The sequence below is a fragment of the Delphinapterus leucas genome, chromosome 12 (assembly GCF_059928025.1).
Source record: "Delphinapterus leucas isolate spDelLeu-1000000601 "Yukka" chromosome 12, BTC_Dleu_Yukka2, whole genome shotgun sequence".
Lineage (NCBI taxonomy): Eukaryota > Metazoa > Chordata > Mammalia > Artiodactyla > Monodontidae > Delphinapterus > Delphinapterus leucas.
Window position 1 is genome coordinate 55,414,828 of NC_143140.1, and position 23,908 is coordinate 55,438,735.

Consider the following 23,908-nt stretch of genomic DNA (forward strand, 5'->3'; position numbering starts at 1 on the left):
TTGAAAGTGACCAATTGTTTTTGCTTTTTAATATCATTAACAAGTTACCAACTTAAACATACTTAATGGGTGTTAATCTGTTACATTTCTTATTTTTACTGAAACTCAAAATGCTCATCTTCTGCTGGAGGAAGCCTCTTTTAAGTTGGCCCTTGTGTCCTTTTTACTTTACTCTAGTAGTCTTTGTCAGCATCTTTGTTACTTGGTTTGATAAGATGTTTCAGAATAATCTTGTAAATTTTCTATTTTAGCCATTTCTCCAGGAAACCGTGGTTAGTAAGAAATAGGAATTCAAGACCCAATCTGGGTGCTAGGGATGATTCATTGTTTCTAGGCCTTTTCAGGGGAGACACACACACACACACAGATACACATGCATATTTATATATTTTAAGATAAAATATCTCATAAGTTTTTACTAATATTTTCAATTAAAATTGAGAGCTACAATGTTTTTCTTTTTAACACTTTCATCATACAATTTACCCATAAGTATACATTTCGCTGGTTTTAGTATAGTCATACTAAATTGACTCTCACAATATTTAGAACATTTTTATCATCCCTCCAAAAGAAACACCATGTTCATTAGCAGTCGCTCCTCGTTTCCTCCAACCACTTCAGCCCTAGGCAACCTCTAATCTACTTTCTGTCTGCAGATTTGCCTATTTTGGACATTTCATAAAAATGGAGTCACACGATACGGGGCCTTCTGGTTGTCTGAAGCTTGTTGCTTGGTATATTCATCAGGAAGAGCTCTTGGAAACAATATTCCCCAAGTTCTTGCATGCAGATAATTGTTTGCCTGTGTTCTTTACACCTGAAAGCCAGCTTTGCTGTATATAAATCCTTTTCTTTCTTGCTACCACTGCCAAAATTCTTGTTGAGTTTGTCATTAAAAATGGGAGATCTGATTATAATGGAAAGCAATCTGCGTTCACATTTTGGGTAAGGAAGGAGTTAAGACTGTAGGTATTCATAAGTAAAGAATCAGTGCATGTTCCTAACTGTTTGTGTCTATAGCAGTTTCTTGTTCTCTTTGCAGTGCTTCTCTAATTTCTAGCATCTCCCTTCCACTATCAACCAGCCAATTTCTCTTCCACAGGACACAAGGTTTTTCCAGAGCATAAAGATGCCCAACTTTCTTACTTCTTTTTCACTCCAGGTATTTACGTATCTGGACTACCTAAACATCATATATCATGAAGCACCAATCTACATTTCATCAGAAGGAATCACTGTGCTTACGCCCAAAAGTAAGTTAAGAAGTGCTGAGTTATGAAGAGGAAACTTCTCCCACACACTGTTCTTCCAAGTTATAACATTCTGTGAACTTGAAAATCAGTGTATCATAGCTCCAGAACACTGAATTTAGCAGATGCTTAAAAGACATTTATTTCATATTCCATTACTTTAATGAAAAAAATCTGAAAAGTGATAAAATGGCTCGCTCAAGGTAATACAGTGGGTCAACCACTAAACAGGGTCTGAGAAGCCAGGATTCTAGATTCTAAGAGCAATGTTCCTTCTACTCCATAAGAGCTACTTAAGTTCACTAGGTGGGTGTCTCCAATATGATGAATATTTCAAATAGACACCTGTTTGCAGATGGTTTACCTATAGGTCCAAAATATGGCAACTTTCCTTAGAAATACAATTTTAAGTAGTGAGAGCCTCAGATCATTACACAGACGTCTACTCCAATTACAGGATCACAGGTAAGTAGCTAATCCTCATAAATGGAAGGAGAGGCAGAGTTTTAGGGTGAGAAGAGAGTGCAGTGAAAGAAGACACTTGGCTATTCATCACATCTATGGATTCCCCAAAACAGTTTTTAAAAATAAAGTATTTCAAAATATAGAAATTTCCAATATCTGTGTACCCATAAGCAAGCTCTAGCAATTCATATCATGTAGTCATATAGCCATATTTGCTTTAGATTTTAAAATATAAAGGAAAATATTACAAATTTAAAAAAATAGTTTCTAATTACCTTGGGTTTCCATCATAATGCGAATCTAGACTTTGAGAACTCTCATGAGTGTCTGGTAGACTATACGTTCCCCTCTTTATAGTTACCTCCTTTATATTTCAGACAAGGTTTTCTTTTTTCCCTGACTCATTACTGAACAGCTTTTCTCTTACTCTCTTCTTCTTCAAGCAAGCATGCCTGCTTTTGAAGTTTCTTAAGGGATATTTACTGCTGTAACAACAGGAAAAAGGCTCTGTGCTATGTCTTCCCTAATACCTTCTTTCAATTAGATCCTGTACAGAAAGACAAAGTCACAGATTGTGCCAAATGCCTCAGTAGTCCCAGATTTCCTTCTATGTTAGTAATGGACATAAACTTTATTATTGACTCTATAATAATAATCACAAATAATTCCACTCTTTTCGGCTTTTAAATGGTTGAGGATGGAAAATGCAAAGAGATTTCCAATGAACATATTTTTTTTAAGGGTATGAAATACTCTACATACTGTTTTGTATCACACTTTAGATAGGTGTGTGTGTGTAACAAAAAAATCTTGTTACTATAATTAGCTTTTGTCTTTTTAAACTGCTCTTGAAAATACAAAGACTAAGTAGTTAGATCTGAGACTGTGCAAGGATTTATGACCAATCTGTTTACTTAAGCTTTGTGTCACCTCCATTTCCATGTGAACTGAGGATGATATTAACATCTAATGGATGTTGCTGTAAACAAACCCACCATCTGAAATGGAAATCTATAAATAGACTATAAAGAAGGAAATTCAATTATCACTGAGTAAAGCCATTTTCTTTATGAAACAGATAAAGGAGAGAAAGAGAGAAAGTTGACTTTCAAGACTTCACAAGCTGGATTCTTGTAAGAAAAGTTAAAAAAATTCAAACCTTAAAAAAGGCTAGAACAACTAAATCCTGAGGAAGCCTAGGGGCAAAAGTTTGGTAAGGATTTTTTTCAAGTTTATTACAATTTTTCCTTTAATTTTTTCTGATCATAAGATTAGCACTAGTTCACTGTGAAAAACCTAAGTATAGAGAAACAAAAAGACAGGGGAAAGATCATATACCAATTATAAGCAAATGTTGTTTACATTTAAGAATAATTTCCTATGTCGTTTTTCTGTTTTCTGTAGCTGAAAACAAAGAAACAAACAAAAATACTAAGTTCATAGATACAGACAACAGAATGGTAGTTGTCAGAAATGGGAGGGGTGAAGGGTGGGAGAAATGGGTGAAGGAGGTCACAAATAATCATATACATATTAAATTTTATATCTTGCTTTACTTATCAATATTTGCCCATGTCAGTAAATAAACAAGCATACATTTTAATGGTTGGGGCTTCCCTGGTGGCGCAGTGGTTGAGAGTCCGCCTGCCAATTCAGGGGACACGGGTTCGTGCCCCGGTCCGGGATGATCCCACATGCCGCGGAGCGGCTGGGCCCGTGAGCCATGGCCGCTGAGCCTGCGCGTCCGGAGCCTGTGCTCCGCAACGGGAGAGGCCACAACAGTGAGAGGCCCGCGTACCGAAAAAAAAAAAAAAAATTTAATGGTTGTACAACATGCCATTATGTGGGCATTCCATAATCTGCTCCACTATTCTTTTACTATTGGATATTTGAGATGTTTCTTCCTATTTACTGAGTATATAAAATATATTCATTAATTGCTTTAGGCATAATATGATTACGTTTTGGATTATTTCCTTTGGCTAGATTCCCCAATGCTGAATAACTAGAACTAAATGAATACCTTTATTAAGGATCTTCTTATATATATAGTACTCAATAGCTTTTCAAAGCAACTGTATTGAATTACATTCCCTTCAGCAATGTCTGCGCAAATTTTTGCCCTACTCTCACCAAACTGGGTATTAACATGGTTTTTAGTCTTTGCTAATTTGATAGGGAAGAGGGAGAGAAAGAAGTCAAAGTGTTGGTATTTTACTTTGAGTATTTATAAGGAGAGTCAGTGATTATTCTGCATCTGTCTGGACACGGGGATGGGGGGGAATACATTGAATGGATAAGTAAAACTAGTGGGAAGTGCACGCCAGGCAGTGGTGACATGAGACTGGTAATCCTTGAAAGTGTGGCAACTACCCATTTATCTGAGTACTAATTAAACCCCATTATTTAGGTAGCATCTTGAAATTCCACAATGGAAAAACTTCTGTAGCAATGCCAGGTCACTGGATCTAGTCTTAGTTTAACCCAAGGCCCTGGTTTTGAGTCTTGCCTTTTGACAACAGTTAACATAATGGAAGGAAAACATACTAGAAAATGGTTGACTGCAAATCCTTAATGACTATGAGAAGTAGATATATTAATCATTTTTTTGCAGTTACTATTATGATATATGACAATAAATATGAGCTTTCCTTCTCTTTGTCTAAGTGAGTAAAATATAAAAAGCAAGTAGGCAACTGGATTCCAAATTTTTATTCACAGTCAGGAGAAATTTATTAAAGTGCTTTTGTCATATGGTAGATTTATGAGCTATTTCTAAGTTCTTTTTGGAATTTTCTAATTACATAAAAGCATTCCAATTGTATTGGTAAACCTTCATAATTTATGTCTATTAATAAAACCAAACTATTTTAATTTAATTTGAAATGACAATGTACTATCTTTTTCCTTCATATTTCTGTATCAGAAAATATGATTCAAAACTTGAAAATACTATTCTTTTTTCTAAATTGCATACATCTACATCATTCAGTGCTATCAATTACTACTGTCCTCAATATGCCTTTTATTCTGATGAAGAGGGTGAGGGAATGAAGAATAAAAACACAGAGAAGGAAAATGAGAATGCTTGCAACTCAAAGAATTTGGAAAAATTCAAGGAAAATTTTGTTTTGGAAAAACACATGAATGTGATGAATAAATAATTTCAAATACAACTGGAATAAAAATCTGTTATAAACTCATAAGTGTTAACATATCATAGTTTAGTTTTCAAATATCAGTTATTCTTTGTTGCTTAGGAAGTGGAAGATTTCATGGGTTATAGAAGATTGCCGCTAGCTCATTACATGAGGGTTAGATGTTGAACTGATGAGCAAGTAAATAAGAAAGAAAGACTGTGGTACTAACCCTGTTGGCTTTGGGAATAATATGTGGACAGGGTTATGGCACAGACAGAGCAGGGTCTAATTCCAGTTCTACCAATTCCTACATGACTCAGGAATCAGCCGGTCCGAGCTTCAGTGTAACTGGAGATTATGGAATCTCTCCAGTATTAATACTGTACACCTGGCACACAATAAACCCTCAAAAAATGGTCTTATTATCACCAATATCATCACCATCACATTCCTCCTCCTCTTCTTTGTCCCAAAGAAAAGAACGAAATCTACCATAAACTCAGAACTCTTGGGTTCCTCTGTTTAGAATGTTATTTTCTCCAAATCTTCAATGGTGTCAGTCCAATCTGAGCTCCCTAAATTCACCCTAAAGTAGTCCTCCTCTTCCTACCCCTCTCTCTGTCACTCTTTATCACATGATTGTATTGTATTTTCTTCACAGCACTTACTGCTATCTGAAATTACACTGTGGACTTCTTTAATATTTTATCTCACTAGCATGTACATTTCATGAGAACAGAGACTTTGTCTAGTTTGTTCATCACTGAATCCTCCAGAGACAAGAACACAGCCTGGCACATAACAGATGCTCAAAATTACCATAGGTGGCACATAATATTTGCTGAATAAAGATGTAAATCATAAGCAACTAAACAGGTTAATAACTGCAAGCCTGACAAGATGATAGAGCTTTAAGGTCCACTATACCTAATTCTTCAGAGTTAAACTCTGGGTTAATATTATTCTAAGTCTAGTCATAATGCATTATATAGTCATAAAGATTAGATAGCAGAAACTCAACACACTGTCATACAGAGTGAAGTCAGAAAGAGGAAAACAAATACCGTATGCTAATGCACATATGTGGAATCTAAAAGAATGGTACTGATGAACCTAGTGGCAGGGCAGGAATAAAGATGCAGATGTAGAGAACGGACTTGAGGACACAGGGGGGGAAGGGGAAGCTGGGACGAAATGAAAGAGTAGCATTGACATATATACACTACGAAATGCAAAATGGATGGCTAGTGGGAAGCTGTTGCATAGCACAGGGAGATCAGCTCGATGCTTTGTGATGACCTAGAGGGGTAGGATAGGGAGGGTGGGAGGGAGGCTTAAGAAGGAGGGGATATGGGGATATATGTATACATATAGCTGATTTACTTTGTTGTACAGCAGAAACTAACACAACATTGTGAAGCAGTTATACTCCAATAAAGATATTAAAAAAAAACACTCAACACACATGCTACAGTTGTTATTTGAATTAATAGTTAAATCTAAATTGAATAATAAGTCTACTTTCTACCTGACTAGAGGAAGTGCATGACACAAGGCTAAAGTAAGAAGCCACTATTTAAAAATTTTAATACCAAGTTAGCTATAAGAATTGAAACACAGAAGTTAGCAGCAATTTATAAATTAGAGCAACTATCACGATTATTATATGAAGAACTTAAAAATATCTGTTAAAATAAGATTAAACAAATAAATGCATCAACCAAATGGGACTTATAAGACAAATGTGACAATCTCTTTTGCTTATCTGGTCTAACCCTAACCTTCTATCTAATGGCACAAATGAAAAACAAAAGTGTTTATAATAAAGAGCTGTGAAAAAATTCTTGTGTTCTATGCCCATATCATTAAACCTCTTGGATTTCCTCGTTTTGCAGGACCCTGGAATTAGTCACTATTTGTACTGCTTCAGAGGAATGGGATACCTCAGATTAAAATAAAGATCAATTATTAAGTTAAAAACAAACATTACCCTCAAGGCTTAGGTCCACTTTATTATCAATGTAAAAGAATTTCCAGCTAAATTATAAGATGAACTTCCAAATGCAAAATTAATGGTTGTATATCCAGATATATCAACAGATCTCTCTTGGAGAAACACTTCATAATGTATCAGAAATGACTTAAGTTACTAGAATAGTTAACCCTAAGATTTGTCAATGAACTATCTTCTAAAACATTTTAAAGAAAAAAACTTTAAATACATAAACTATAAATCTACATCATAAAATGGTAACACAAGAAAGCTTTGTAAATGAAATCTTTAGAAGACATACTTTAGAAGGCACCTACTATAGACTGAATGTTTCTGTCCTCCCAAAATTTATATGTGAAATGCTAATCCCCAATGTGATGATAATTTGGAGGTGGAGGCTTTCCGAGGTGTTTAGGTCATGAGGGTGGAGCCCCCATGAATGAAATTAGTGCCTTTATAAAAGATATCCTAGAGAGCTCTTTCACCCCTTCTGCCATGTGAGGACATTTAGAGAAGATGGACATCTATGAAACAAGAAGCTGGCCCTCACGAGACACCAAATCTTCTGGCACCTTAATCTTGGATTTCCCAGCCTCCATAGCTATGAGAAATAAATGTTCATTGTTTATAAACAACCCAGTCTATGGTATTCTACTATAGCATACAGCAGCTTGAACGGACTAAAGGAAATTCAAAACAAATTCACATCACTACAATCAAATTTACTAAATTTATTGTAGATACAATTTCATCTAGTTATAGCTTAAAAGAAACAGCTCTGCATAGGTACATAGTTGCATTTAATCTAATTAGTTAACATGCATTTTGTTTACATTTCTACTGCCAACTCTAATCATCTGTACTGACTTCTTAAGGCTCTAGAGTCATGAATGTTTGTCCAACAATCATATATTTAAATTTCATACTGCATGAATATTTTTCTCTTTTTTGTTTAAACAGTAACCTTTGTTCAGTACATATTTTCATATGAATTTATGAATATTATGTAAAGTGCTTATATCTTAGAAAATTTAAAAATAAGTTCACTGATGCTTGAAAGTTGTTTTTTTTTTTAAGACCTATTTTTTTTCAATTAAAATATATTGCACAGTAAGCTATGCAGAGAGCTTCTGGCAAAATCCCTCCTTAATCACTCAGTCTTGTGATGTTATCCTGGATTATGACATCACTCAAGACTTCCCTATTTTTTAAATATCTTATTCATACATTCCACTATATAGCCTTAACTTCCAGAGCTTCTAGTCATCTGCTAAATTACTGCTACTTCTACTATCCTACTTCAACTAAACATCAGGCAATTTAACCAGTCCATTTTCTCTCTAACCATCACTCACCGGTTTTTTTTCATACTGTCTTATACTCATTCTTGGACTTTATGGTCTATAATTTTAATGAAACTTTTTGCCAATACCATAAAATCCATACCTTTTTTGGTGTCTCTGTCTCACCTGTCTAGCAAAACTCAATGAAAACACACCAACTACCTTCTCCATGCTTGTATCTGAACTGCTGAGCACTACTGAAGAAAGAAATATCATACATCTGAGGATTGATGCCACCATGAATTCATGGTCACCCACGTTGATACTGTCCAGAAATTCTACCATGTATCTCTAGTCACAACCCTCTCTAGAATGACAATTTCAAATTATACACACTCATCTGAAATGTCTATTCTCTCCCCGTGAACCTCAGCAGATGTCCTTGTCTGATGCTTCTTCATACAGTTAACAGGGGCCATCGCATAGTAAACATCTCATATCTTTGCCACCAAATCTACCAAGTCACTGACATGTGTGCCCATTTTCTCCTCTGCCCTCTCATACTGCAGCGGAGGAGGGACTACTCCCTAAGGCTATCTGTCCTCTGAATCCTACCCTCCCTTACCTTCTAAAAGACCTTCTCCTCTTCAATAAAAATCAATTTGGATTATATGCTATTATTCTACTAAAAGTACTTTCAGTAAAGTCATCCGTGGCCTCCATATTGCTACATCCAAAGATATTTTCAGTCCTAAACAACTTGCCCTAGCAGCAACCTCTGACACAACTGAACACTTCCTCATTTTTCAAAATACTATTTTCCCTTTGCTCCTGTGATAATCACATTTATTAGTTTTCCTCCTACTTCTGGGATTACCACTTCTTAGTCTCCTTTTCTAGCTCCTTCCTCTCACCAATGCCTAAATGTTAAGGCTCCCTTTTTTCAATCTATAAGAATTCTCAGCAGCCCCATTCCCTTCTATCCCTTCTATTATCATTTAGCTGTTGATGACTCATAAGTTCAAGCCTATAGCCTACTTCTATCTTCTATGTTTGAGATCCCTAATGTCTGGTTGCTACTTGCTGTCTTGTAGCTAGACTGTCCAACTTTGAAGGCCAGCTCTGCTGCTTTGTATGCCCTTGGGTAAGTTACTTAACACTCAGTGCTCTGTCTTTCCCTATGTAAAATGAGGATAAAAACAATATCTACTCCTACTTTACAGGGTTGCTATAACATCTAAATGAATCAATATTTGTCAGTGGAGACTGTTTCTCTTGTTCACTGGTTCTGCAGCACCAAGTGCAGTCAGTGCTTCAGTGCAGGTATTCAATAAGCATATGCTGATCCACTAAATAAATGAACTTACCAGATGGTAACTTATCACAATTCTCAGGAATTTTCTACTAGTCCCATTAAATTTTAAGTTCCTTGCTATAGGTACCTCATGATACCTTCCTAAAGGACATTGCAATAATTTCAAAGAAAAAAATATACAGAAATATTACTAGAAAAGTACAGCTTTTGTTTAAGTCACACAAATACATACACACACAAATTTAGTATTAGAAATCTATGTCAATATGATTCAGACAATAAAAATGATTTAAGTATTGGTTTTAACAGACATTGTAAATTACGAAATGATTCACTATAAATCTAAATATAAACATATTACCTCATCTTTTACATTAGGTTTTGCAAAACAACAAGTTCCTGGTCTGAGCAAACACTTAAAGAGGAAGTGGTTGGAGGAAAGGCACCAGGTCCACAACGTCTGCTCAACACAGCAGGGTGCTGCTGAAGAGCAATGATTAGCTCCCCCACTAGACAACTGCAGTACTGATGACAGGCATTCCTTTTCTATAGCATAGTTTACCTGGGTTTCTCAACTTTACTGTTTGAAATTTGGAGGGTTACAGGAGAAGTCTAGAATAGGAGATGTTTCTCACAGAAACAGAATTTTGTAGACAAGTGCTAGAAGAGTAGCCTTTTACTTGACAAGTCAGTGAATATGTTTTCCTATCCCAAGGCATGACTCTCTAATTACTACCCTAGGGCCATAGTATGGAAGTCTTTTCCTTGTGGAGCAGACTAATTCCAGTTTGGGGACCCTTGAAAAAATTCCCCTCTTTTCACAAATTCCTATCTTCTGCTTCTCCTAGCAGCTGGGAAGGCTATACAGTTTAACCCAAGTCAGTGGCTACTGTGGCAGTCACTAGCACTATTTACTCCCAGGCGTGTGGTGGTAACACTGCATCCTGTCCCCCAACCCTTTAAATTACAGTGACCATGTGACTTGCTTTCGCCAATAAGATGAGAGCTGAAGTAACAAGTGTCTTTTCAATAGACATGTTAAAAGCCAGTGTGTGATTTTCCAGGTTTTCTTTTGCCACCTCAACACCCTGCCTCCTGCCTTGGCAAATGGAAATGACTCAGATGGCAGCTGCTGCACCAGTCTGGGCTCTGGAGGGAGGATGATGAGAAGCAGAGTTGTGGGCAGAGCATGCAGCATGGGCAAAGCATAAAGAGTGTGTAGAACGTATTGTCTTAAACCATTGAGGTTTTGAGGTTGTTACTGCATCATAATAGGTCTATTCTCACTGATACGAATTTGTAGTCCACTTACTATATGCAAAGTACTGTGCTAAACTAAAAGGGATACACATATTTCATTAATAAACAAGTTAATTTTCTGAGTTTCCCTCTCCTTTAGGTGCCAAGCCCTCTCATTTGGTCTACCACATTTATCACATGCAAATCTATACCAGCTTCTGCCACTTATACCTTAGCCATGAATAGGTTTTGGAGCTCAAATTCTTGGCAAACTGTAGAACTGCTTTCATGTATTACTGAGATAAAGTTCTTATGGCTAATAAAACTTCTGTGCTTCCAAAAACAATTATAAATACAGGATAGAGCTTTGTACAGAGTGAGACACATAGAAAACCTGAGTTAGGGAGTAGGTATGATTTCTGTAATTCAATGTAGGCCAAAAAAAGGTAGCATTTTCATTTGACGAAAGTGTACATTATTTTAGAATCAATTCCATGTACTCCTAGATCCCTTTTAAAGTACAAAATAAACTTCCAATCTTAAGAAAATATTCAACATGAGACAATTTAGCTCATTAACCACGGAAACAATTACAAATTTAAGCAAAATTACTGTAATCTAATATCATTTTGCTAAGTTAAACCTTTTAAAATGAAAATATTACCTATTCAGTTTATCATATTCCTTTATTTTATAAAGTTTCAATAATGAATGCTAAACAGTAAATTAATATCTAAAGTATATATAAGGATCATCACTAAACAAACTCTACAAAATTGATGTCCAGCACCCCAAACGTCTGAATCCTATTATGAGAAAAAAATAGATCTTTCTACCACTACACTCACATTCTCAATCTTATTTCTCTCCTCCCTACTCCACAATCCTACCCACTTCATGTTTTCCCCCTTGATATTTTTAAAATTAGAGGTATTAGCTACTTCTCTTTTTCAGTAAGTCCTTCAGCAATCTTTTGTAGTGGTGTCTCTGGAGCAGTGGATTTCTTTTGGTTAATTTGGGAAAACGTTCTTTTGCTGCCTTCAGAATGAAGGCTACCTTGGCAGAGTAAACTGATCTAATGTAAAAATCTATTATATGTGTTTCCCCAGTCTTGGGTCAGATGCCCTTGTTGCCTTTATTCAATGAAAGCTCATTCTTCAATCTTTTTAGCTTTGATGAGTTGACTTTTTCTAGTTCACATACTTAAAACATATTACTTGAATGTTTCCTTTGAGGATTAAATACCTTGTCAGTTCTAAATGTTCTCTCTCAATTTACAGAATAAAGTAGTTTATCAAATCAGGAAAAGCTTTCCTAAGTAGTATTTTATTAAATTATCAGTTTCCATACAGCTTGTCTATTTCCTCTGACACCCTTATTCATCATAGTGGAATTATGTCTTTTTTTTTGACTCCCAAACATCTTTTCTTCCTACCCTTCCAATAGGGCCTTCAATTTCCTATTCAGGAATTATCTATACTTGGTCCTCATGGGATACTGAATTCAAACCCTGTGGAAGACTTTTTATCATATCCTCTCTTTCATTTCCTAAGATCCTTAAGGGACCACATTAAATAAAACTGCCAATTGACCTCCTTCTTCTGGAACTTTGTGTCTTGACAAGGGTAGGAAAAAATTAGTGCATGTTTATTAATTCTAGGGTGACCCAGAGAGATTGCTGAGCCATAGAGATCCTCTGTGGCAACTTGAGAGTGCTAGTTCCAATTTCTTCTTCAGCCTTCTCTATGAGTCTGTGGCATTACTATATCCCATTAAGTTTACTTTCTGCTCAATACAGCCACTGATTTCTGTTGTAAAGCAAATAATAATAATGTGGTATAGTCATACATGCTATTTTCTACGTGTATCATCTTCTCTTGAAATGTCTTGTTTTGCATTTGCCAATTTTCAATATCACTTTTGCTTTGGTTACTCTTATTCTACAGTAATATTTCCCAAAATTGGTTCTGGGAAACAATGTTTGTAACTCAGTGTTAGCAGATGTTACATTAAAAAAAAAAAAAAAGAGGGAGGTTATAGTTAAGTAAGTATGGAAATACAGAGATAAAAAAATTAGTTTCTTTTTCTGTAAATTGTGAATTTCTAAGAAAGGATATAGGATGTAACTTTTTCCAAATTTACTTTTAGTATATATACAGATACAGATTTATCCTGCCATATCTAAAGAAACTAGTGGTCTGTAGAACATAATTTGGGTAATGATATTCTAGATGCTATTTACTATCTCCAATGAGGACTTTAGTTTCCGTTGAGCTTATAATAGAGCAATGCTATCTCTTTTATTTATTTTTATTACTGATCATTTAGTATTTGGTATTCATCTTATTTTCATCCCATCCGTTTGTAATTCTTGTGCTTATCTGCATTTCTTATATAGACTCTGGAAATCTTGTGGCTTGGCTTTTGTTAAAAAAATAATACTACAAAATATTTTAACTGAGCTAGGGCATTTCAAGTTTTTGAATATGTCCCTGTAATCAAAGTATATGTCAACAGGTATTTCATGTTCCTATTGTTCTTTTCATAGGTTTAGAGGTCCATTGACATTCTTGATTATTGTTCAGTGTTTCTAATTGTAATTTTCCTGAAGCAGGTAACGCAAGTCAATGGTATTTCCTCTTCTGTTTTTGTAACATAAACATAAGAATCTTGAACTTACATCAGTGTGGGCCTATATACTTCTGATGGTGATTTATAAGATGTTCTCAGAATACTCCTGAGCCTCAGTGATGAAATGAGAATGTTAAATTATGGTGATTTAGTAGTCCCTCTATGAGGTAATTTAAGAAGATGAATTTTCCTAGACTATCTTAGTACTACCTTGATCTATAAAAGAGTGTGTAGCATAGAACTTTATCAGCAATCTAAAACCAACTAATCCATAATGTGGCCATGTTGATGTGCTTTCTATTAAACGAATGCCCAATTTTTCATTTTGATATGGAGACAAATAGATCAAGCTCAGGCTTAGGGTAAAATAATTTTCCTTGATCACATTCCTGACAGCTAATTCTCCTGAGTGCATTGGTCAAATGAAAGGCAACCATCAGTGATGAGGTAATAACTGGGGGGAAGAAACAGGAAATGATGGTAAAACAGTCTTATACTAATTGTTTCTCACTTGGCAATCCCACTTTAGAGGATAAATATATTTATTGGCTGATTATAGCTACATTATTCAAAATATAGGAATACTGGAAGCAACCCAACTGTCTAACATTTAGGGAATAGTTAGCAAAAACTATGCTGAGAAGATGAATCTTTAAGGACTAAAATTAAAAATGTATTCTACAGAAACAAAGAAAAGTATTGATATATAAGAAAGGAAATACCTAAGGTAACTTTTATCATAAAATTAAAATACAGAAAATATAGATATAATTAACACAATGAATGTTTTGCACAGGGATAAGGACAAAGCATATATACTAAAAGAATAATTATTTTCAATGGAGGTGTTTTTTGTAGTCCTTTTCTTACTAAAGTTAGCTAAGTATAGAATTTAAAAATATCCTTACAGGGCTTCCCTGGTGGCGCACTGGTTGAGAGTCCGCCTGCTGATGCAGGGGACGTGGGTTTGTGCCCCGGTCCAGGAGGATCCCACATGCCGCGGAGCGGCTGGGCCCGTGAGCCATGGCCGCTGGGCCTGTGCGTCTGGAGCCTGTGCTCCGCAACAGGAGAGGCCACAACAGTGAGAGGCCCACGTACCGCAAAAAAAAAAAAAAATCCTTACAATGTCTTAGGCAGATGATTTTATCTGTAGGCAAGCTATATCTGTATTATATTTATATCAGTATATAAACATATATGTCTCCAGTAAGCATACACACATATAGAAACAAACACAGGTATATAAACTTAAGATACTGTTATGAGTAAAAAAGTATCCTAATCTACATGATGCATATTTAGAAGAAATACATAATTGTTTCTCTTGGCATGCTCCATTACCCTATCTAAGCCCAGATACAATGAAGTCCTTATTTCCTCCAAATTGTCTCACCCCACAGAAATGATGAAGGAAGTTAAAACCAAGGTCATCCTAAGTATGTCATGCCAAAAACGATGAGAATACACAGGCACTGGATACTCAAAGACATATATTCTAAAAGCATAAACTTCTTTAGTAAAAAACAGTAATTAATTTTAATTATGAGTTTTTAAAAATATGGATTCCCAGGCTTAGCGTTTAGAACATCCTACATCAAAATGAACAAATGAAGTTATGTGCAACTGGAAAAAGGGAAGAAGAGGGATAATGAAGAACAGGGTTTATCACAAACAGGACAGATACAGGGGAATATAGAAGCCATCCATATACTTTGAAAATCTCCATGGTAGAATAAAATCTAAAAAGAAGGAGAATGTTAAGATTGTACAGACTGTTTTGTTATGACTAGGAAAGCGTCTGAGAGACGAGAAACAAAGTAAAGCAGTCTTTCTCATTAAGCATATATTGCTCTGCTTAAATTTGTTTGAAGGAGCATAGAAATACATGAACTAGTACACTTGGTAAGATCCCCTCTTCCCCCCAGCCAGATTGCTCAGGCTAACACAAATCTGATTGATATGCAATTGAAATGCGTGACTGTTTTTCCTGATGTCAGCTTTTAACACTGTTGAAATTAAAGGTGAGGTCCATTCTAATGACTCTTAGTGGACTCTTAGGTTGTTATTCATAAAGCTGTCCAAAACCTTTCAGGATAATAGCACCTGTGCTCCTCATGAGCATGATACAAAAATCCTTTCTTAATCTATTGATAAAAGGCAGCTAAATTAAAAATTCCTTCTTTGTTCTGAGCAGCGATAATTAATTAAGCTCCAACCTAGGAGGAGCTGCAAAGCACTTTATGTAGGGTTACTGGCCTACAGGACTTCTAACTGGGAAGCTGAGTATCTCACTCACCCCCTCAATTTCTTAAATACTCTAATTTTTATATCTCACTTGCCAAGCTTTATTTCAAAAAAGTTTTTATTAAGTTAATATTATACTAACATTAAAATAATTTTTAAAGAAAGAAATCCACAAACCTGCCACTATACTAAACTCTTTACTTTGTCCATAGGCATATATAATTTGTAGTTTTAATCACACCATACATAACATAATGGAGCCAGGCTTTTTTAAAGGCACTGCCTAACATTTCCTGACAACATGCTCTGTCAGACTTTCCCAGTGTGCTCATTTAATTAGTACTTATTATAAGAAATTCAGTATATGCTAGAGGCCCATCAAAACGTGAAAATTTAATGGATACCATAAAAAGCATACTTTACTTGGAGAATATCATTTTAAGACACTTCATAATTCCCATTTATATGCCACTTTTCATCTTACCTCTTCTCCAGACAGGTAGTAAGCTGAGATTAGTCCACCGACAAAGCGTATATTTACTTCAAAAACAGAAACTTCAGCATTCTGTGGAAACAAAATAAAGGAGGTTCATATATAAATGGTAGTACACAATTGAGAAAAATATCACCGTGATAAAGTGCATGAAATATTTAAATTTTGTTCAATCCTACGTGCTTGCACAGAGAAATTTATACACAAGAGGGAAAAGCCCTGCCTTCTAACAGTGTCAAAACACATGTAAATAGATCAAAAAATTTTGACTCTTAAAATAACAATTATAAAAATATTTATAAAATGAAGTTATTTCCTCCCTCTATTCAACACTAGATACAATACTCAATATTCTTTGTGCAGATGCGACAGGCCCAGGACATTCTATTTTTCTATTCTGTGTTCTTTTATTTTATTCATTTGCCTGTTTTTCTTCCCAAAAGACCATTCAGACTCTTCATACTTTTGCTGGTAGTTCAACATTATTCTAGAATTCTTCCCACACCATTTTAAAGTAGCACAGCTAGAATGTAAATAGGATTTGAAGCTGGAGTGACTTGGGTTCTAGTGCTGGTTCCCAAATGTTCTGTCTGTGGTCTGGGATGATCACATTTCTCTGAGAAGAAATTTTATCTTTGCATAAAGGAGATTATAATAATATATGTTGTACCTTGTTAAAACAGCTCTTATATACATCAATAATAGCTTGCTTTTATTATTATTTACAAAGCTCTATATCCTGTGCTAATCTCTACATGGACTATGTCATTTAGTCCTATATCAACCGTGTGAAATAATTACTATTCTTACATCCATTTTACAAATGGAGAAACTGAAATTTATAGTGGTTACTATGACTTTCTTAAGGTCAGACAACTAATAAGTGGTTGGGGGCTTCCCTGGTGGCGCAGTGGTTGAGAGTCTGCCTGCCGATGCAGGGAATGCGGGTTCCTGCCCCGGTCCGGGAAGATCCCACATGCCGTGGAGCGGCTGGGCCCGTGAGCCATGGCCGCTGAGCCTGCGTGTCCGGAGCCTGTGCTCCGCAACGGGAGAGGCCACAACAGTGAGAGGCCCGCATACCGCAAAATAAATAAATAAATTAATAAGTGGTTGAATCAGGATTTAAACTTGACTACTCTGATTCCTGGTTTAGAGCTGTTATCCTGACTCCTATATCACCTCACATGATAATGCATCAAGTATCTTTATTAATGGTCATATAATTGTGGCATATAATTAGTAATTATTGCCAATACTTTTATTATTTTACAATATTTGACTACTACATGGATCTGTCCTACATTCTATTACTAGATAATTTAGCACAGCTAACCTACAATAGATGGTAGGTACACTTTGTTACCGAACCAAACTTGGGTCCACTTGCCCACACACACTAAAGCCAATCTACTGACACCATGTTGTGTGTGGTAAAGGAGAGTACAACGTTTACTGTAGGGCACTAAGCAACAAGAATGAGCAGCGCGTGCTCAAAAGACCGGAACTCTCGATGGCTTTCAGGGGAGGGGTTTTAAAGGCAGTGTGAGGGAGGGGCTGCAGGGTGTGTGATCAGCTCGTGCACCATTCTCGGATTGGTTGGCATCAAGGTGAAATTTCAAGCGTCATCAACCTTCTGGTTTCAAATGGTCTAGGGTCTATGTGCTTGTGGTCAGCAGTTTTCATCTGGTGTGGGCCTGCTTCCTGTAAAAAGAACATAGGAATGTGTGCCAGGCCTTTATGTATATCTTTCAGGGGACTGGGAACTCGGTGATTCTGCGATGTGGCAGATTTATAGTCTAACTTGTTACCAGTTTCCTGGCCCAACAGCTATTCTTTGTTTCTACATCTTCATATTTCCTGATCATTAACTCTTCAGCCAGCCTTTTGAGACTCAGGGGAGGCCTAGAAGACTAAAGAAAAAGCCTTTTGCTTCAGAGGATGGGGACACAGGGGCTTGTGTATGGTTTCAGCTTCAAGCTTTTGTTAGCTTCTTTTCATGTTTGTTAGGCCTACCCAGTAATTGTTCACTTTTGTCAAACAATTCGCTGAAATCACAGGGGCTAACAGCAAACTAATATATGGAGTCACATATCCAGCAGATCAGCTTAGTCACAATCATCTGAGATATTATTTCCTTTAACATTTATTAAGCAACTACTATGTGTCAGGCACTGTCCTAGGTTCTAGGGACATGGCAATGAAGACTCATAAGGTCCTCAAATTCATGGAGTCTACATTTTAGTGGGCGAAAACAATTCCAGAAGAAAAAAAAGAGGTATATTTTCTTTAATTTCCACATGCTTTCTCTAAAAAGGTATAAGGATCTAACAAATTAAAGCTAAGTAATTGCTTAAGTTAAAAAAAATTTTCAAAAAATTTCTTGCAAAAGGAAGGTCATGAATATTACTTGGGAGAGACACATACTAGGCCAGAGTTAGGCAAAAGCATCATAATGTAAGACTCTGGTGAGTTCGTTCAATTGTATTTCATAATTTGTAATATGCACCTAATACAATTTGATTAAAGTACTTTACATGGGAACAATTTATCTGTGATGTGTATTACTCTGAATGAGTATTACATAAATATTGGTAAAAGCTTTAATATTCCACAAAATTACTGATAAGGAAAGAGAAAGCGAATCGTTAATTTGTTTTGGCTCACACAGCTATACTTCTTATGTCTAAAGGTAACAACGTCTAATAATAAAATCTAATAAATAAAACCCTCAAATCCTATCATTCTCAATTTGTACTTGTGTTTTTCAGTTTTTAAACCTAAGAATAGTCCTCCACGTTTCTGCCTACTGAAGTCTGTTAAGATGATTTTATATTCTTATACTAGCTTTGGCTTCATTTGATATACATTCATTCTCTTTTCCTCCTATGAAAATTTTGGATAATCAGGACTTTTATATAAACATCTGATGAAAATTACTGCATGGTAGAAGACTGAGCCATGTCAAACACCATCATAAATACATCTTCAGCAAGACATCAGTCACCTACTGGGTACAACCAGTTATTGATCCAGCAATGTGTTCTAGAACCTAAATTCTATTTATCTTCCGCTGTCTGTAAGATACTGAGAGACGGTTTTGCAAAGTGCCACGCTCAAGGTCAGTGCTTTGTCTTTTGAATTTCTCGGATCTAACGGTTTGGTGAGCCTATCCAAGAAGCGAATCTGGCTTGTTAGTGAATCCATACAGGTTCCCAGTTACTTGTGTTCTTGTCTTTCAAGATCTCGCTCAGGAAGTCACATCACCATTAGCTGTATTCAACAGTCATCATATCTACCTTCTTTTGAAAACCAAAATTACATTTGAATTCCCAGCATATAATATTTTCTACTTTTTTTTTTCCAAAGTTAAATCTAAATTATTTAGAAACCTTAATTTGAGAGCTCTTAACATTTTGGGTTATATTATGTTTTAGGTCAGCAGACTGAAATTTATACACTTCAGGTCACTCTTTACAGATCCTTTGATGAAAAACACTAAGAAGATAAAAATATAAATTGGCTGGCTCGACTGCGGGCAGCAGACTATCAAAACACTACCTTAGAGTCAGAAAGGCCTGGGACTGAAGGTTGGTTCGGGAGCCCACTGAGCGCAAGATCCCAGGCAAGTCACATATTCTCTCTGAGCCTTGGTTTTCTCATTTGTAAAAAGGGACAGTGCATTTCGTACAAGGCGCTACAAGTCCATGAATGTAAAGCACCATGCACAATGCCTGCCACGGGTAAAGTACTCAATAAAATAAGTGCCATTACCACTGCACAAAAGCTCAGCTTAAGTAAACCAATAAGGCCTAGCTTCCTCAGGGGTTCTTGGAAAATCAGAAACTCCAGAATCATAATCTTCTAAATACTAGAATGCAAACTGATATACCTTCTCTGACTCTCATGGGAGTCATGTTTCAAATCCTCTTTTGAAATACAGTATCCTGACCAAGCTTCCTTTTGGGCTTGATACAATTTATACGATATCTGGGTTTTCAAAAGTGAACTTCTACAATCTGAGGGTTTGAGGCCAATTTTATCAACTTCTGACTCTGATTTCCATTAAAATGAACTTATTAAATCTAAATGAAAATATGCATCCTATTAATATTCATGCAGCATTTTTTAAGATGTTCTAAAACGTTTCCAGTGACTTACCCTAATGACAGGAGAGGGGTAAGGGCGGGCAGAGAACAGTATGTAAAGGAGGGAAGCCCCAAACAGCCTGCAACACTAAAATCTTTTGGATTTATCTTAACAATGTAGATTTTGTAGTCTCCTTCAATCTGTGCTTGTTTTAAATGAGATTAAATCCCTTAAACCTTTAAGTAAGGTCACATTCCAGGAATATGTCCCACGTAGTCCATGGCTTCTAGTACATAGCTGTATGTGAGCACCAGTTTGAGAAGCAGATCCAGTCTTTGTTTAAACTGCACGCACCTGCTAGTTAATTTCACAATTGATGAGCAAGTGGAAGGTGGATATTTTTGGCTTAAGGCCTACCCACAAAACCATGCGGACTGGAGAAACTGCTCTTTCACTTTGAGTTTCCTCTACCAACAGCCTTTGAATCAAAGAACACACTTAACCAGAATCATACATAAATCATACATAAATACATACATCTAAAATCAAGAGGTGAAATCATGGAAAAACTAGGCTTCACTACTTATCTCTCATATTGCTTTAGGTGTCTTAGACTGATAATTTCCACCTTAAGTTTATCCCTTTCTTTAGTATTGCTGTCCTCTGGCTTACTATACGTATATGTAAAATTATGAGATAAAGTGATAAAACTTGCTAAAATGGAAAAAAGTTTAATTCAATAAACCATTTTGTATGGCTCCCTCCCCCCACCCTTCATGTTATCTTCCATCTCTCTACTGGGAAAGGTGTCCTTCAAATAAACAGATCAGGAGCTCACAGGCATGAAGAATCTAACCATATCCAGACAAGAGGGAAAGTGAACACTTCAAAATCCCTGTTTCAACCTGAGTGCCTAAAAGATCAACCTCTTACAAGATAGTATTTTAAATAACTCAGAGAAATTAGGTTGTATTTTTTATAAGCAACTTATTTACCAAAATTATCTATAAAATGATAGATAATAATGGGCTTGACCATTTTAATAACAAATTTAGGTTGGAGAACAGATTCAGCCACAGTTTTTGACTGCAGAACTACAGAGGCGCAGACTTTCCTTGAAGAATAGATATATTGTTTCTTTGCACCTTCAGGCCTTATGATAATTATTCAGAATCAAACCTGCATCAAATTTAAGGAATTCTCCTTGTTTTTTTTTTTTTTTTGCTGTATGCGGTCCTCTCACTGTTGTGGCCTCTCCCGTTGCGGAGCACAGGCTCCGGACGCGCAGGCCCAGCGGCCATGGCTCACGGGCCCAGCCGCTCCGCGGCATGTGGGATCTTCCTGGACCGGGGCACGAACCCGTGTCCCCTGCATCGGCAGGCAGACTCTCAACCACTGCGCCACCAGGGGAGCCCTCTCCTTAATTCTTAACTTATGATTCCATGCAGCAGGGCAGGTCTGATTGATTGCATTAAATTGAAAAAGACTTCTTGGAAAAGAACTTTCATTTTCAGAAATATCTTAATCCTCTTCTCAGTGTTTGGCCCCAATTATTAGAGTTGGTTTTTTTAAAGAGTATTTCTCTGAGCCCTAAGATCAGAGAATACTTCTTTGCTAGCTATTCCTCCAAACATCCTGTCAGCTTTCTACTCGATGAGCTATAAGCGAGGAACAAGCAAGCATTAATAACAACTGTCCCACTACAAACCAATGCAATAATTGTTTAATAACAATTGCTCCGCTACTAACATATGGTAACTATGCTTTACCTTACTGAGAACCAGTGGAAACACGAGACTTTACAAACCCATTGCTTAAAGAGAGGTTATTGCCTATAAGCCTTGCCTGTGTTTAGGCTTAGCATACACATTCATTTATAAATGGTACTTTAAAGTATGTGTTGTATTAACATTCTGAGGATTACAACTCCTTTTAACAGACTAAATAGCAACATTAAACTTTATAGCTTAGTATAACATATGTCTGAGCAGCTTTTAACTTCATATTTAAGTAACATGATAAATTTCTTTAGATGAACAAAGTGCAAATTCTTTGGGCCACAAAGATAGGCAAAATCAACATCTTCTCTCTGTCAGTAGATTGGTTTCACCACGAAGGTCCAGAAGGACCCTCAAGTAGCAGTCCAATCTATGTATCACTAATTATGGTCAGAGGGAACAGATCAGTATCCTTATAGCCAAAACCCAAATCATCACCCTTAGCAGACACTGATTAGCATTCGGATAGAATTTCATATTAAATAACTCCATCCGACAGGACAAGTAACTCAGTTATCTGCACCATTAGGATGTAATGCTGCTCTAAAACAGAGCTTTTACAAGAGCAATACTAAGGCAAATGTCACTTCTTTCATGCTCCATGGCATGGAGCTCTGGACCTAAGTCAAGAACTCATTCAGGCATTCAAGAAGATCCAAAGTTGCTTTTTGAGGTCCATTTAAAACCTTCAGATAGAGAACCCTACAGCTTATTTTCCTGAAGAATAGGATGGCATTCCGGTTGGATAAGAGACCAATCTGGACCTTTAAACTAAAAAATAAAGTCACTGTTGCCGCCAATAGTTATTTTTCAGGAAAAAAAAACGGTGTAATTGTTGACATAATCACTTGAATCTGTGGGTAGAACGAGTGAATATAAGACAAATTCTCTAATGGGACATAATAAAACCAACTAGAAAATTGTAAGTTGAAGCACTTTAAGATGATTAGGAGATGGGACTTCCCCGGTTGCACAGTGGTTAAGAATCTGCCTGCCTGTGCAGGGGACACGGGTTCGATCCCTGGTCCAGGAAGATCCCACATGCCACGGAGCAACTAAGCCCACGTGCCAGAGCTACTGAGCCTGTGCTCTAGAGCCTGAGAGTTACAACTACTGAGCCCATGTGCCACAACTGCTGAAGCCCGCGCACCTAGAGCCTGTGCTCCAAAACAAGAGAAGCCACCGCAATGAGAAGCATGCGCACCGCAACTAAGAGCCACAACTACTAAGCCCACTTGCCGCAACTAGAGAAAGCCCACGAGCAGCAACGAAGACCCAACGCGGCCAAAAAAAAAAAAAAAAAAAAATGGTTAGGAGAGTAAATCAAGATAGCTGTCTTGAATTTATGTTTGTTATTAATTTTGATATGGGAAGTATTATCATTTGGATATTATTGATAAACTTTTATATTTTCAAAGGAAAATATGGCAATACCCAAAGAAAGAACTGCAACAAATATGTTTCAAGACCTTTCAAATTAGGAATAGTAAAATAAACAGAAATTCGAGACCTGTGCCTATGGCTTTTAAAAGTATATTTTTAAAGTATATTTTGAAGGGTATAACCCAAGACTATCAGTAACAGTCTTAAAACGATATTTTTACATAAAAATCTTTCAACTCATTGAATAAAATCTTATAAAAATACAAAAATACAACTTTAAAGAAACAAAGCTCAGTATCTTAGCCATCACTCAACCTATAGTCTAATCCCTTTATCTTACAAGTAAGGAAGCCAAAGAATTTGCTCTTCTTCTCTTCTAAATACTCTGGGCTTCTCTGATGGTGCAGTGGTTAAGAATCCGTCTGCCAATGCAGGGGACACAGGTTTGAGCCCTGGTCCGGGAAGATCCCACATGCCGCAGAGCAACTAAGCCCATGCGCCACAACTACTGAGCCTGTGCTCTAGAGCCCGCGAGCCACCACTACTGAGCCCAAGTGCCACAACTACTGAAGCCCGTGCGCCTAGAGCCCGTGCTCTGCAACAAG

General features: G+C 36.5%; 1 protein-coding gene across 11 annotated transcripts in view; it reads right to left on the reverse strand.

Annotated features, from left to right (window-relative positions):
- MAN1A1 (mannosidase alpha class 1A member 1) overlaps positions 1-23,908 on the reverse strand; it is a 212,548-nt gene that overhangs the window by 135,900 nt on the left and 52,740 nt on the right. For all 11 annotated transcript variants that reach the window (XR_004022419.2, XR_004022421.2, XR_004022420.2 and 8 more), the window contains exon 4: positions 16,048-16,128. Coding sequence is in view for 2 of the 11 variants with exons in the window: in XM_089921966.1 (XP_089778092.1) it covers positions 16,048-16,128 (81 nt within the window). In the remaining 9 variants the exon portion in view is untranslated. The remainder of the gene's footprint in view (positions 1-16,047; positions 16,129-23,908) is intronic.